Genomic DNA, 15142 nt, shown 5'->3' on the forward strand with positions numbered 1-15142 from the left:
CAGGAGAGATAGTCGGAAAGATGGGGGGGGGGGGGTGGGCAGTCCAGCAAAATACAAAAAGGAAAAAAGAGATTTTCGATACTTGTTACAAGGAGTGTCTTCCTCAATTGCCTTTTTGGTTATCAATACATTTTCAATCCGTGGCGAATATATCCGTGTACGGAACAGCAACATAAAATTAAAAAAAAAAAAAAAAAAAAAAAAGAATCGGCGGATGCATAGAAATCGAACATATACATCATTGCCAAATGACACTCTAAGATCTTTTTTTTTTCTTTTTCTGGCAGCAAAACTGGAACGAGAAATCGATTTTTTTTTTCTTCTTTATTTTAATTTTTGCCTTCCCTTCTTTTCTGTCTGATTTTTATTTAGAAACCGGCAGCGCCGAAAGATACTTCGTTCGAGAGAGGGTCCTTCTAAAGTCTGACATTTCTGAAGCTGCCCAATATTTATCGACGCATTTATTTATTTATTTACAACGTAAACCTACTTCTCTCTCTTCTTTCCTTTCCACTTTGACGGGCAACTCGACGACAAGATACCACAAGCGCCACTACCCCCAGAAAGAAAACAAAAATTCAAATTTTTTTAAAAATCGGAAACCAGTTTTTTTTTTTTAAAGTTCAATTTCCGTTATTTTACCCGTCCCGCACGATAGTATAAATGACAAGAAAAATTAATAAAAGCATAAGAAAAGCAGTTTCATTTCCTTTTTTTTTACCCCAAGAAATTGGATAAAAATATAACGAAAATATTCCGACAAGGCGAGAAGATGCCGTGTGACGAAGGCGATGCCGAAATTTTTTTTTTTTTTAAATGGGACGCTGAGGTGAGCGCAAAGAACGACACTACGATCTTATTCAGCGATAAAAAAAAACAACAAAAATAGAAGAAAAATTCAAAAGAGAAATCACGGAGCGGATACAAATCGAAATCATCAATATTATTCTTTACTTTCTCAAAATGTTCTACAATCAAAACAAGCGGAGGAACGCCAACAAGAGAGGCAATTGACTACAAGGTCGGACAAGACAGCTGACTTGTTATTATTATTCTTTCGTAAAAATAAAAAAAAATAAAAAAATAAGAAGAAATTGTCGCGCCGCTTAATTCAGTTCAGAGTCTGCGTGCCGTGTTATCGTCCCGCGTTCGTTAACCAAAAGATCTCGTTTTCCCTTTTTCACTCTGACAAACACATGCACATACAACGTATATTATTCACGACGGTATCGTCTTACATCACGCGAGAGAACAGAGAAAACAAAAAAACAAAAAAACAAAAAAAAAAGAAATGGGAAAACACACCCACCCAGAAGGGCCTTTGACAAAGTAATAGGGAAAAAAAAAAGGAGTTCATCATTCGTCGCAATCAATATTCTTAAGCCTTTTGTTCTCCTTTTTTTTTTTTTTTTTTTTTGTTAGTTCGTTAAATAAAACTTGAGTTAACTTTGTTTCAACAAAGATTTATATCTTCAAAAAAAAAAAATAAAATAAGAAGTCCCACGATGAGACCACCAATTATACCGCCTTAGCCTTTTTTCCTAAATTACTTTCGTGATCTCGGCTGATTGGCTTGCGGAGAACAATCAAACCCAATTGCTTTTGTATGACAGCGTTGTTCGACGTATTTGGATTCAAACATATCGACGGCCTCCAATTGCAAGGAAACGAAAATAACCCGAACAAATTCGACCGAACGGGCAAGGATTTTTGTTGTCCCGACAGTGACACCATCTATCGCTCGTTCGACAAACCTCTTCGCCGCTCAAGTGGCGTCAGACAGACCGTGCCATTTCACGCTAGAACGTTATGATCCTCTTTTGTCACAGTTCTTTTAATCCTGAAATGAATGGGACAGCACAGACCGCTACCTCCCCTCTCTTATTGCTATTACCATATTTATTGTTATGACTGGGGCTAGTCTCGGCGAAGTAGCTGCTGTACAATAACTCTCGGCCGGCCGCCACCCGGTGTCACTTCTGCCAGGTCGACCACGTACGACGGAGAAATTTCCAAGTTTTTAAAACAGTCGCGGGAGAATAAGAAAAAAAAAGCTTAATTTCTCAACATGCCAGGGCGGCGCTAAAGATCGCAGCTGTCTCATTCCTACCACGCCGAGGATTTGCGTTCCGCACAATTCCGTTCCCCCTTTTTTTTTCACAACACGAGAATAAAAGCAAAAAGGATCGAAATAAAAACAAAAAAGAACTCAGTGGGGAAAAAAGAAAGACTTGGCACGAGCAGAACGACTGCGTTATGTCCCGTTTTCATTTCTCACAACTTATTTTTTCAGACACGATTGGGAAGGACGGACGGATAATAAAAATTATTTGCTACGTTGCATACGTTCGAAAAGGATGCTTAAATAGTAAGCGATCAAACACCACGAAAAACGAAAAAAGAATCCGGCATTGTTCCAATTTTGATGGGCCGTTCCTAATCAATGCCCAATTATTTTCCGGTTTAATTCCAGGCCCGCTGTGGTATGAAAGGCGTGGCGTTGGACACGTAAAGCTGCACCCTCTTTGGCTTGTAATAACGGGATAACAAAGCGCCGGATAAAACAGTCGTGAAAGAGAAAAACGGTCCATCAATTGCTCGCAATTACACAATGAGATCGTGTGAAACGAAAGAGATGAGGCAATATGGACCGCCAGGCATCATTCAAAATGAGGATATATCCTACATATTCATGTCCGCTGACTTTGCCTCTGGCCCTTCCGTACATTTCCCATCCATTGAAATCAGATCAACACACCCAAATTTTTCCTCAATCGTCAAAACGGGGCGCCGAAAAGAGAGGCATGAATAAAAAGATAACGTGTAAGTCCCTATAAATAGACTATAGGGGCTACTCGATGAAATGCTGACATCAACAGGCCTACAAGAATCTAGTAAAATTCTTAACAATGCATTCTTAGTATTTGATGGTGAGGCAAAAAACGAAAAGGTTGGAAGCATCGCGCAATATGTGGGGCGTTTCGCTTTTCAACACTCGGGCAATAGGCAGCTGTTGTCCTGGGAGAGGGGGCTAAAAAAAAAAAAAAAAAGCCGCGACAAAGATAACACGCATTGTAATAGTTCATGACATTTCCGACTTGACCCACCCACTGCATTGCAGTCAATTGGCTACCGTACGCCCTCAATTTTACCTGACAGTTAAACATCCCTCCTCGCTTTTGCGCTACTTTGTCGCTGTCTATAAATAGATACGGGAAAAAATAGGAATGTTAAAAAAAAAGAAAAATACATAGTATCAGCTGTTTTTGTTTACGGCCCAAGCAGAGGTGTAACGTTCACCAGGATTTACGTCTAATAGCCTGTGATTAACCCTTTTTTTTTTCATTTTTCTTAGTTTCACAATTTTATTCTACTTTTTGGGATTCTCCGTTTTAGGGAGGAACATGAAAAAAGAGGGGGTAGCCAGGGCATGTGCCATAATAAACAACAAGCAGAAATGCTGGCATTTGGCAGCCATACTAAGAAAGAAAACAAAAAGGTGAACTTTCAAGCGGAATTTCCGATCTCGGAAATGTGTTTTTACGGCTTTTTTTTTTGTACGGAGGTATGTTTCACATACAAACAGCCTTAGAACAACACGATTTGTGTAGCCTAACAAACTGTATATACAGTCAAAATGGACATCGTTTTTCACTAACCCGTTTTCGAACGCGAACCCACGACTACCTTTTTTCTCGCACCAAAACAGGGAAAAGATAACAGACGGTATCCCGACATGAACCAGGGGAGAAAATAAAAATAAAAAGGTGGAGGCTTTGCCATTGCTCGTTGCAATCGAACGGACCAACGAGTTTTCTTCTTGTATCCCGTGTTTACGAGATTACGTCCCTGTCAATATTTGGATCGTTGAAAGCAGCCGGCGAAAAAAAACAACAAACCAGCACAGTCATCGTTTGTGTTTCGATTTTCACTCCACAGATTGCGCAAAAAAAAAAAAAATTGAAATTCAGCTCCATCGATAGCGATGAACGGTCGATGGGTATGCCGGTCAATGACACACCGAACGAATATCAACAGCGGGGTAAATAGAAAGCTGAAGAAGAATGAAAATTGAACGGTTCCTACCTTGCACGATCCGGCGACGCAGACGCGGGACGGGTCATTTGGCCGGCACAGTGTCCCATCGATGACGGTTTTGTTGAGCAGAGCGTAGAAACGGAACGTTAAGGCCCGACAGTTCAGCTCGCAGGGATTCTCGGCTGAATATTGAAAAAGAAAAATGTAATGAAAACAGGTAAGGAATTGGGGAGGGAAATGTTTCCCCTCATTTCTACGACATTTAAATGATAACACTGTGGAGTATTTAATGTAAAACGATGAGATTATCATTAAACTATATAGAAGGCTAAAGGCCCATAATTGAAGAGAAGGACGCTCAAGGGATGAGTACATGTCGGTTTGCAGTCAAAGGATTCGAATTGCTTGACAGCATCCTTCATCGAATTCAATAGACAGTTGAATTTGTTTTGTTTTTTTTCCAATGGAAAACCTACTCATCAAAAATAGCTACAAACACATGAGAACTAGGGCAAGAATGTACTATAGACGAGAGGGTCAGAAGGGGTTACGACTTTCTAGGAGCGTGAATCGAAAACAATCCATCCTCGTTTGGTAAAAATACCTAAAGCAAACGCTAGATGGCTCTCCGAGCAGCACCTTTTTATTTCCCAAACGCAAATTGTTTTGAAAGGAATAATTCTCTTATTTAATTCTGCTGCCATTTGAACGTGTTTAGCTGTATGGTAGTTGGATAAAACGGATCGTCTTTCAACACGTCGTTTGCTGAGATGGCGAAACGAGCTAAAGAAGAAACGCCGCAAAAAAGACAGATGAGGAAGATTCGTGACCGGCTGCGGGCGTAGCAGTATCCAATGCGATTGAACCTGTCAGTGAATGTTGTTTGCAGCCAAACGGATGACTTCATTCAAGGTTTAATTACTCCGTTTGGCTCGTCGACCACCACACGAATCGACGATATTAGATCGCTTTATCGTTCAACACTGTCTCCGTTATTTCACACCATCAACGGATCATCAATCCAAGTCATTGCTGCACTGGTGGCGCTCATATGTTAGAAGAAATGCAAAAATAAAGAGTTCAGTGTACGTACCATCCCAGTAGGCTTCCCAAATGTAGTAGCGGCCCATGAATTGCTTGCCGTTGTACGATTCACATTGAGCTTGACGAAAGTCGGGTGTTCTAGCCGGACATTCCTGTGCAAAGAAAACAAACGAAAAACGTTACCACATGTGCAAATGCTTTTCGTGGCTATTTTAGCGCCATTTCTCTTTCTTAATAACATAGATATTGCTGATCACTTTATTTTTACTCGGTTTTTCAGAAAGAATTTAGGCGTTTAATCCACTGGTTGTCGATAACAAAGCAAAACGAAATAAACAGAGACGTTTACGAACGATGGCTGTTGCTTTGTATCACTCGACCACCAACCTCTCCCCCCATTACAGCGCATTTTTGGCAGTCAAAATGAGAAATGCAAATAAGAAATGAAATACTAGACGGTAAGGCGAATTATGCACGTCACCTGCATCGTTTTGAACGCACACAAAACAAGCGTGACGACGTGGGCTGTTTGTTTTGTCACACCTGCATGACTCATGACTCCCGAAACAAATCTCGTTCATCGTGGCAGACAATATTGTTAATCCCCTTTGGGCAATTTGATTTTCAAACAACCCACACCCTTTGTAAGTTGACAGATGAATAATTGATCATACAAATCTTAGAATCTGATTACCAGATAAAACAACTACATCTCAATATGGAGCTTTTCAATTGCTTATTCAGGCAATTCAGAGAAACTAAGACACAAAACAACTCTCTAATTGCGAATATGTTCTTCAACCCAAGCAAGATGGCTGCCATTTGAAATGTAAAACAACACCTCCTATGGATACCATTTTGAGGCATTTGCTTTCTTCAACTGATGTGGTGCCAATTATGCAACACATATATGATTATTCTCTCCATTACGTGCATACAATTTGTAATAGCTATTAGAGAAACTGAATGATCGTGGTACAGGTAAATGGCGCCAAAAAATACATCAGATACGAAACATGGCTTACCTATTCGCACCACACATTTTCGTTTTGGTGCTGAGAACAACGTGGAGAACAATGGACACCATATCACTGACTAACTAAACAACTACCGGGAAAGGGATCCTGAGAATTTTGATGACGTTGCCAAATTGCCAATTAAATTACCAAAGCCTGAGATTGACGTCTACTGATTAGACCTAGTCTGTCGTAGCAGACGCTCGTGAATCGAAATCGATCGAGATTATTATTATTGTTTTAATCTGTATGTTTGAAATAGAGAGAGATTCGTTCGCGAAGTGGAACGATTTGTAAAAAAAAGAAATTAAATAACACCAATATAAAAAGAAATGTAAATTTTTGAGAAAAGGAAATGGCCTTGTAAATCATTCACTCCGTTATACTACTAATACATGAGAATGCTTTTCACACACTTTCATTGACCCCACAGTATCGTGAATACTCGCCACTCTAGTGTGAATGCGTTTTGTCCGAACATGTGAAATAACTGAGAGGCATTTAAAACAAACTTTTAGAGGAAAGCGAAACGGCGAGGTATAGACTATATATAGCCTACAAAAAATTGAACGCAACAATAAATTTCTAAACAGCTAAACATGCATAAACCTTCAACAACAATCGTTTGACTATATTTGGCTAGTTGGCCTTAACCTGAAACTCAAGTGCAGGAAAAAGGACCAATAAAGCTGCATAATAAACTTTTGCTGCATCATCGGCGACATTGAAAATTTGATATCAGATCCCTGAGTACTGCACACGTTGCATAAAGCTTGGGGGGAGATCATCGTCATTAATATTCATTTTCTGTGCTTTGTTTTTTTGTTTGTTTGTTTTTTTTTCAAATTTGTGTGCATTTTTCTTCTTCGTCCAACTCAAGAAGGGGATGCACTACGAAAATGAAAGAAACAACAGCTCATATTTCACGATTATTCCTAGTCACATTAGCTAACTCTTCGTTGCGCCTCAATGTCTCTCATTTCCAGTTTGCCTCATTTTTTGTTGTCCATAAAATATTTATTATCATTTTTTTAATCAAAACACATTTCGCTTTTGATTATGAGCGTAGTGCTAAATCTACCTTTGGGCAATATCCACCTGATGTCTCTAATGAAAGTTAGAAACTAACACCAGGAAGGGAAACCAATACAGTTTCCAAACGATAATCAAATGCAAATTTTGGGCTCGATTCCACTGCGTGTACCGCCATGTATATGGATTGTACGCATCCAGCACATGTTTACGTATTTATTTATTTTATTTAGTTAAATGCTACTTTCCCAAAAAATTTTTTTAGCTGTTTAGGATGACAATGCGGATGGATATTAATACAATTGGAAAATATCATTTAAAAACTCACTGACCTGTGTGTTGCACATGTGATAGCGTTTGTAGAGGCCGACACATCCTGTTGTCCGACTACTGCTGTTGGCGCTGATGGCTGTCGTCGTATCGAGCGCATTCAAGTGGTTGAGATCGTCGCTGCTGTCGCTCGCTCTCCGTCTATTCCTCAATGGTGATCTCGTTACGGATCGCCTGTTATTCCAAAAAGGTGTCAAACATCAAATAAGGGCATCAGTGATTTTTACGATCTCGGCGGAAAACATAACTCTCCGATCGTATTGTACATCCACGACCGTTTTCGTTTTGGATAAAAGAAATCTAGACCAACCGCGGCCTGGCCTTTCTGAGCCATTTTTACGACCAACATCAAAATCATGGCTTCCCTCTTTTTTTTCTCTCTCTCGGAAAAGCGTTGATTTTTTGGAACAAACCGGCCAGCTGGAGTTCGTTGCCTGCTGTAAATTCACAGTCGGTATACATACAAGGCTATAGGGCAGTTACAATGTGTATTGATATAACATGTATAAATATACATTTGGGGCTCTATTGTGTTCCAGTTTGCACGTGCAAGGCCTCGTCATATCTTGCCGCTTTTTTCCACCCAAAATTCGTTCAATAGATTCAAAAAGTGTGTACACATTTTTGTTGAACAAGAAGATGTATCGGCAAGGACAATTTTTTTTCTTTACTGTCGTTTTAGCCGCACCAAAACAGACATTAAAAAAAGGATCCTCAGCCCCCTTTCTTTGTACTTTTAATATCCCGTCAATTCATTTGATCTCATTTCTTTACATGTGTGTGTGTGTGTGTGTTGACAATCGGATGACATCTTGCAGACATGTCACAGACTATTGAATGCTGTCTACCCATGGCCCAGTCTAACTGGACCGGGCGCACAGAACCCCCAAGAAAACGACAATAGATAAATACTAAAATTCAAAAAAAAATTCGTTTTCTTTGAGGTTTTTGGGGTTTTAAAAGAAAAGGTGAACAAGGCGAGACTGATTCTATTCGGCAATAATGACAGGAGGGCTACCTTTCGGCGGGTTAGTCGTACAATACTTTGTATACTTGTACAAAGACACACAAAAAAGGGAAGAAAAGAAGGGCAAGGTCTGATGTTCCAAAACCCAAAAAACCATTGATAAGAAAGATCTATCTTAGATACCCCAAAAAAAATCGTGTTTCCATAGCCTCATCTCCTTTTATTTTCTACAGTGCCGGTTTATATTTGCCATTGATTTTCGTTACACCCAAACATGGACGTGCTGTACGATACAAATAGCATATGCCTATAATAACATGGAGGGGGGGGGGGGGGGGTTCCGCCGGCCTATAAAAGGAAAACGTGGTGTGTACGAATAGCGGAATTTTTTGAATTTTTTTATCACGCGATTCTATCTAGCGGCTGCAAAAGAGCTCTTCTTTCTCCTTCACCAACTGCACACATACCTACGCGCTCACAGGGATTGCATGTATGGGAAGGAATGGTTTCGTGTTTCAACATTTTCACTAGACGACGATTTTAATCTTCATCTGCACGCCAATGTTTCAAAGCTCCCCCCACTGATTCCCCTCTACCTTCAACTTTGTTTCGTATTTTTTTTTTCTTTTTTTTTCGCTTTGGTTTTACATTCAAATTTTTGTGTTTCTTTTTCCTGCTTCCCTGTGTGTTCTAGTCGAGATAAAAACGACATGCATCAGACCATAGCTAAAAGAAAGGCGGTTGAATGCAGTTTTGTCAGCAAACAAGGCGATCGATGCTGCGTGAGTCCGATAAGGTGGACTCCAATGGCATCAAACTTTACGTCTATAATATTGAACGAGCCGAATAACAGTCTTCCATCATCAGTTGGAACTCTGAAAACTGGGATTCTTTCGGACATCGCACGCTACACGGCGATTCAGCCTATCGTGTCTGACTCATCCGCTCAATCGTCTCCTTATTTACTCATGTGTCTCTTTCTCTTTTTTTTTTTTCTCTCTTTTTTAAGTTATTTTATTTATGAAACCGCCGCTGGCTCTTCTTTTGACATCTTGTCCCTTTTTTTGTGCGAATTCCTTCAGGCCCGATGATGGGCTTCTTGATCAAACAATCTCCCGATAGAGGAACGTATATGTTCGAGCCGCGGATGAAATGGGCTTGGCGCTTAGCCAAGTGATGAATCATGTCTAATAATAACAGTTTTTGCGCGCACACACGAAAGCACACAAGTGTCGCGGACGGCGTTAAGAATTTTCACGAGAATGAAAATAAGGGAACCATGCCGGTTTTTATAGGTGGTCTTGACTGACTTGCTGATGAAACGGGGGTGTTGGTTACATTTAGTATGATAAAAAAAAACAGGCCCGAGAAAATGAGTCTGAAATGGTCTAACAAAACAAACTTGATTCGCTCAACACATTTCAGTCATCGTTCATAACTATTAAAGTGTAGACCAAGCGAATATATTTACAATATAAGGTGTTGCTGGTGGTGCGTGTCAGACGCAAATTTCAGGCACTGGCATCTGACCGTTCGTGATCAACAACAAACAACGCGTTCGTTCAACTTGATCCCGAATAGGAAAAAATGACGCTCTATACTTTGTCGATTAGCTTTTTTAATGGCTGGCTTTTTTCCTCCTCTATGTGGGTTCTTGTTTATCGTTCAAACAAGGTCACTTAGTGAATTTAGTGTTTCATTTTTGTTTTCTTTCTCAATGGCTGTTCAAACAAGAGAGGGGGGTCTCAACACGGTCAAATACTGTCGACACTTTCAACTCTGAGAAGTGATGACGCGTCGTCCTTTCATTGGAATTTTGCTTTTAATAAATATATTATGAACTGTGTTACAAGAGAACGCTAACTGCTCCTTGTGTCTAGTCTCACGCTGAAGTCAGCAACGAGTCTACACTTTCTCAAGTGCTCAAGTGGCTCCTTTCCCTCCCCTTCGTTCGTTTCAGTGGCCCTACGCAGACCTTCCCAACCAAAGTGCGTCACTATATATACGTAGGAGCAACTGTTTAACAAGAAAGTATAGCTGAGAGGGCATGCGAGGGACACAAACAAGTCAACAAATGTTACATATGTGTCGCACGGTAGTATGCCACGTGCATCATCCACTTGGCATTTCTACAAAAAGAAAACCAATAAGCAATCAACTGCGTAATGGGAGGGCTAAGCTATTGTGTAAGAAAATTCAGACCCCCCAGACTATTCGGTCGTTTTAGACTTAACGTGTAGCCACTTGATTATTCCAACGTCTATCTTTAGCCAAATAACATTACCCCACAGATTATAGGGCCTTCGATTTTTTTATTTGAAAATGCTGAGATAGATGCAAGATAGGAAACAGTGTCTATAATATACAAGACAAGTTTTGAGATAGTCAAATTTCGATCGTGAAATCAATCAACCAAGACCAAATTGGATGCCAACATCTTCGTCGACGAAAAGGATTGTGTGGTTATATAGCCCAATGCAATGCCGATCGACAGCCAGGCAAAAGATAGCCAGATAAAAATACCATCATGAGTGTTGTGTACAGTATAGGGATAGACAGAGAGAGCAAGATAGAGTTTTTTAAAAGTTAAAAAAAAAAAGAGAAGCCGGATCTCTTTTTATTCTGTGTTTTCTCTTATTTCACATTTTCAGTGACGTTGGCTGCGTCTGTTGCCCCAGCGTTCGAATCAAAAATTAGCACAGACGCTGCGTTTTCTCTTTTTTTTTTTTCTTTCTATTTATTCTTGTGGAATTTAACGTCAGGCCGTTATGCCGAGCTCTGCAATCAGTTTGTCCAAGCGAAAGCGACCATGTCAGTCATGGGAAAAAAAACAGGACGACAAGCCCCGTTCGTGTTTACATCGCACATTCGTATGACGTATACAGCAGCACCACTTCAAACTGACCTTGGTTTCCAATCATTTTTTTTTTACTTAAACTGCGGTGATGGTACCAAACAGCTGGCCACCCGAAAACTTAAACTTTAGTTTAAATCTGTCTCTTTTCTTTTTGCTAGCCATTTCAATTTTCCCTTATATAATCTCGCAAGATTAGGATAAAAATTAACGTCGTGCAATAGATCATCAAATACGAAATTCAACATAACCAGTGAGAAGATGATAGTAGTTACCTGGAACGAAGTGTGCGGCAGTGGCGCATCTGAGCGGAAACTCCACCACCGCAAGTCCTCGAACACGGCGTCCACGAAGTCCATTCGCTCCATGCCCCTTCATGCTCCAGTGGCCGCCGATTGGTCTGCAATCGATCTTGGATGAGCCGGTACAACTATACCAAAAAAAAAATAATAATAAAAGGAATAAGGAAAGAAAAACAAATAAATAAAATGCAAACTCGTTTATCCATCAACGTGGAATAACACCTTGAAACGTGTTTGAAATCAACGGTTATTATTTCTCCATCGCATTTCAGGTGATGTGATAAAGTAGATGGATGGCATTTGGCGCCGTCCTGTTCTCGTTCATCACGGAACACACAGCCCACAGAAAAAAAGAGGATGGCATATGAAGGAACGTAAAGGAATGTTGTTGTTTTCGATTGATCCGCTTTGATGAATGAAGCTCGATACATCATCGAACGTCATGATGAGATCAGATTCTTGACGCCTCTTATGATACGCTTCAAACGTTTAGTGCAATCGAAATAATATTTTTTTTTTAAAGAGAAATCTTCATGTACAAAAAAAAAAGATGATCGCAGCTTTCCCATCGAGCCCAATTCAAGAATTTTCCTGCACATATTTACACACAGCACATGGCGGGTGATTCACATTCAACAGATGGCTGTCGCCGTCTCGAGTGGGCTTTTTTTCCCCCTTACGTTTCATAAACGCCCGACGTTCCATCTATAAAATGTGACGTGCAATTGGATGTTGCGGAGAAAACATCAACAAGAAAAAAAAATTATAATAATAACGCCCAATCCAACCCATCAGCGCACCCTGGCTCACCTTGTCTTAATGCGGATGTCCCGTTAAAAGGATGAGGATACGATGTGTATCATCGGGACTGTAAAAAGGAGGTAGGTACCAGTGGATGATTTACTTGACACGCCATGTGATACAGCAAGTCGTGACAAATTGCATATTATTGAACCTTCAAGGCCTTTGTCGTTGAAATAAGCGCTATAATTTAGCGAATGTGAGACTGGCGTTGAAATGCAGGACGTTGTAATTAATGCGAATCACAGCTACTCGTTTGAAGCTATTTTGCCACGGACACGAAACGGATGACAGTTAAAATTTTCAAATCAAAGCGGTATTTGTACGGATGAAAAAAAAACGACAGTGATTATTAAGAATTACAAAAGTAAAATAGCTGCCCGTTAAGACCTTATAGAAAACACTGTTAGAATTTTCCGTTTTATGCTCTCCTCCCCTCCGCTTCGTGTCTACGAACGCTACTTTGTGCGTGAGGGCATAGCTTCACTTCGGCTGTCAAAGAAGCTATTATTAAACGGTTGTACGCTACTGTGTTGAATTTCCAATCGCCGCTGACGGGTCTTCTTTGAACCCCCACAAACTGCTGTCTCTCATCATCCCTTACCGGCTGATACATAAATACACAACGAATCGTTGCTATTGCTCGCGATGGTGAAGCTTTGGAATTTGGGAAATGATGACGTTTCGTTCAGGTTTAGACTATAACGGAACTGGTGGAATAAGATGCCGTTACCGGTACAAGGGGATTTATCAGATAAAGAGAGGGATACCAATTTTCTAATCAACATATCTTCTTAGGGGAGAGTAAAAGATAGTTTATATACGATGAGTTATAAAGGACATAAACTAGCTATATGTAGGCAGGAGCCAAGGTGGGCAATGGGCAGGTAATCAACCTCTTCCAGCTGATGAAACTCAATTGCCTCGCGTCAACGGTCGATTATGCGTGGCTCGCGTTCCTTTTCTCCCTCCTGATGTTTATTTCAAAGAAACCAAAAAGATTTTTTTTTTCCCTCCTGATCTTTATTTTTTTTTTCCGTTTAGTTTCGAAGCAATGCGGCGACTGCAGATTCTTCGACACGATATCCTCCTCGTCCTAAACTCGGCTTCATTCATTGACTTAAAAGCCTTTTGCTGTTTCCGCGACTTGTTTTTAAACGCCGACCGCTATACGCGATGGAAACACAAGACTTGTGCGGAGGTCGATAGCTAAAAAAAAAAAAAGAGAGGGACAGGATAAGAGGGAAATCTCACAAATAAAAAAAAAAACAAAAGAAAGGAGAGAAAGACCCATAGAATGATTACGAGTTGCTTGTAACGAAGGCTTATCGCCATCAGCGCTCGACTGAAGGCGCTGCTGCTGATGCCGATTGACCTGCCAACCCGCAACACAAGATGTACGATAATATTTTTGTACCTTCCAAAAAGACTCACTCTCTATTAGGCATATATATATACATATATACACGCTTTGCACACTAGCACAGCAACAACAGTAATAGGGAAAGACAGAAGGACAAGGGCGGACCGATAATCTGTATCGGCTCTTGATAGTTCCTCGCTCTATTCGACTTTATCGGCTATTTTGTTCTTGTGTGGGGGGAAACTACAAAATGACATCATACCCGTCATTATGGAAAAGCGAGAGAGGGGGGGGGGGGGTTCACGGTGGATGTGGCATTTCTCTCTCCCCCCTTCGTTTGGTTATTAGCCGATTATAGCTCGATCTTATTGTTTGTTGGTCGCCCCATGGTCGTGGCCAGGCGCCGGTATAGTTTTATTGGCTCATCTATGCGTGCCTCCATGCAACATGTGAGAAGGTCCCATTTCAATCAAGCGTGTTTTTCTTTATATCCAGCTGCCCTTTTTCTTTTGTGTTTTCTATTTGTGTAATCGTCTGCCTTGTATGGAGGTTTCCTGTTTGTCTCGACAACTTAACGAGCCTCCTCGTACGTATATGAGGCTTACTTGTTTACTGAGAAAATGCCATCATTATTGGTAGGCTGGATGCACTCGATCCCTCCTGGATATAAGTTGCCAAGGCTAATGGAAAACAAGAAACCAAGTCGCAACACATTTCCGGGAAAATGCGCCTTTAATGTTTATAAGTATTAGGCATGCATCCATTTCTTTTAAACAATTTAGTTACAAAAAAAAAAAAAAAATTTATTCTTGGCGGATGATGTCTAATTCGCTTCCCGGCGACCAGGGGGCGGTTGTTCGGGGTCGATCGCGTTTCAAACCGCACAGCACTTAACGAGTTACCAGCAGTTGAAGCAATACACATGAGAAGGCCAGCAATCAATGTCGTCATAAAAACGTGGAAAGAAACAAAAACAAGAGCTAGTTGGATCTATAAGCGAACTCTCTTCCGTTGGCGGAGTGTATACGATACGCACGGTGAGGGATATATAAGTGAATACATAAAGGCGGGGTGTCGTAAAATTTAAAGAAAAAAAAAACGCGGAACCCCCACGGTAAAGTCGAAATAAGACGATCAATTTCGTTCGCTGTCTCGATGCTTGGCATATGCCCTTATTGTTGATGTGACTATTCAAAGAGTCATTAAAATAAAAGGAGACCGGAGAATTGAAATAAAAGAAAAAAAAAGAAGGAAGAAGAAAATCGTCGATTACTGTCAAATAGTGTTTATTGGCTCTGTGCTTATATGGAGTGGGAGGGAGTGCTATCGACTGGAACACCATAAATCGACGGCTCGTAAAAAAAAAAGAAAAAATTTCAACCTCTTCGTTGTTGG

The 15142-nt window shown here is 40.5% G+C and overlaps 1 protein-coding gene across 2 annotated transcripts in view; it reads right to left on the bottom strand.

The window, feature by feature from the left end:
- Positions 1 to 15142, bottom strand: part of LOC130692213 (thrombospondin type-1 domain-containing protein 4-like) — a 62066-nt gene that overhangs the window by 33715 nt on the left and 13209 nt on the right. The window contains exons 3-6 of one of the 2 annotated variants that reach the window (XM_059497690.1): positions 11557 to 11711; positions 7463 to 7634; positions 5132 to 5234; positions 4087 to 4220 (exon numbers count right to left, since the gene is read on the bottom strand). In XM_059497690.1, the coding sequence (XP_059353673.1) occupies positions 4087 to 4220; positions 5132 to 5234; positions 7463 to 7634; positions 11557 to 11711 (564 nt within the window). Of the gene's footprint in view, positions 1 to 4086; positions 4221 to 5131; positions 5235 to 6107; positions 6178 to 7462; positions 7635 to 11556; positions 11712 to 15142 lie in introns of those variants that run through there. The other variant, XM_059494092.1, reaches the window with a different exon arrangement.

The sequence above is a fragment of the Daphnia carinata genome, chromosome 1 (assembly GCF_022539665.2).
Source record: "Daphnia carinata strain CSIRO-1 chromosome 1, CSIRO_AGI_Dcar_HiC_V3, whole genome shotgun sequence".
Classification (NCBI taxonomy): domain Eukaryota; kingdom Metazoa; phylum Arthropoda; class Branchiopoda; order Diplostraca; family Daphniidae; genus Daphnia; species Daphnia carinata.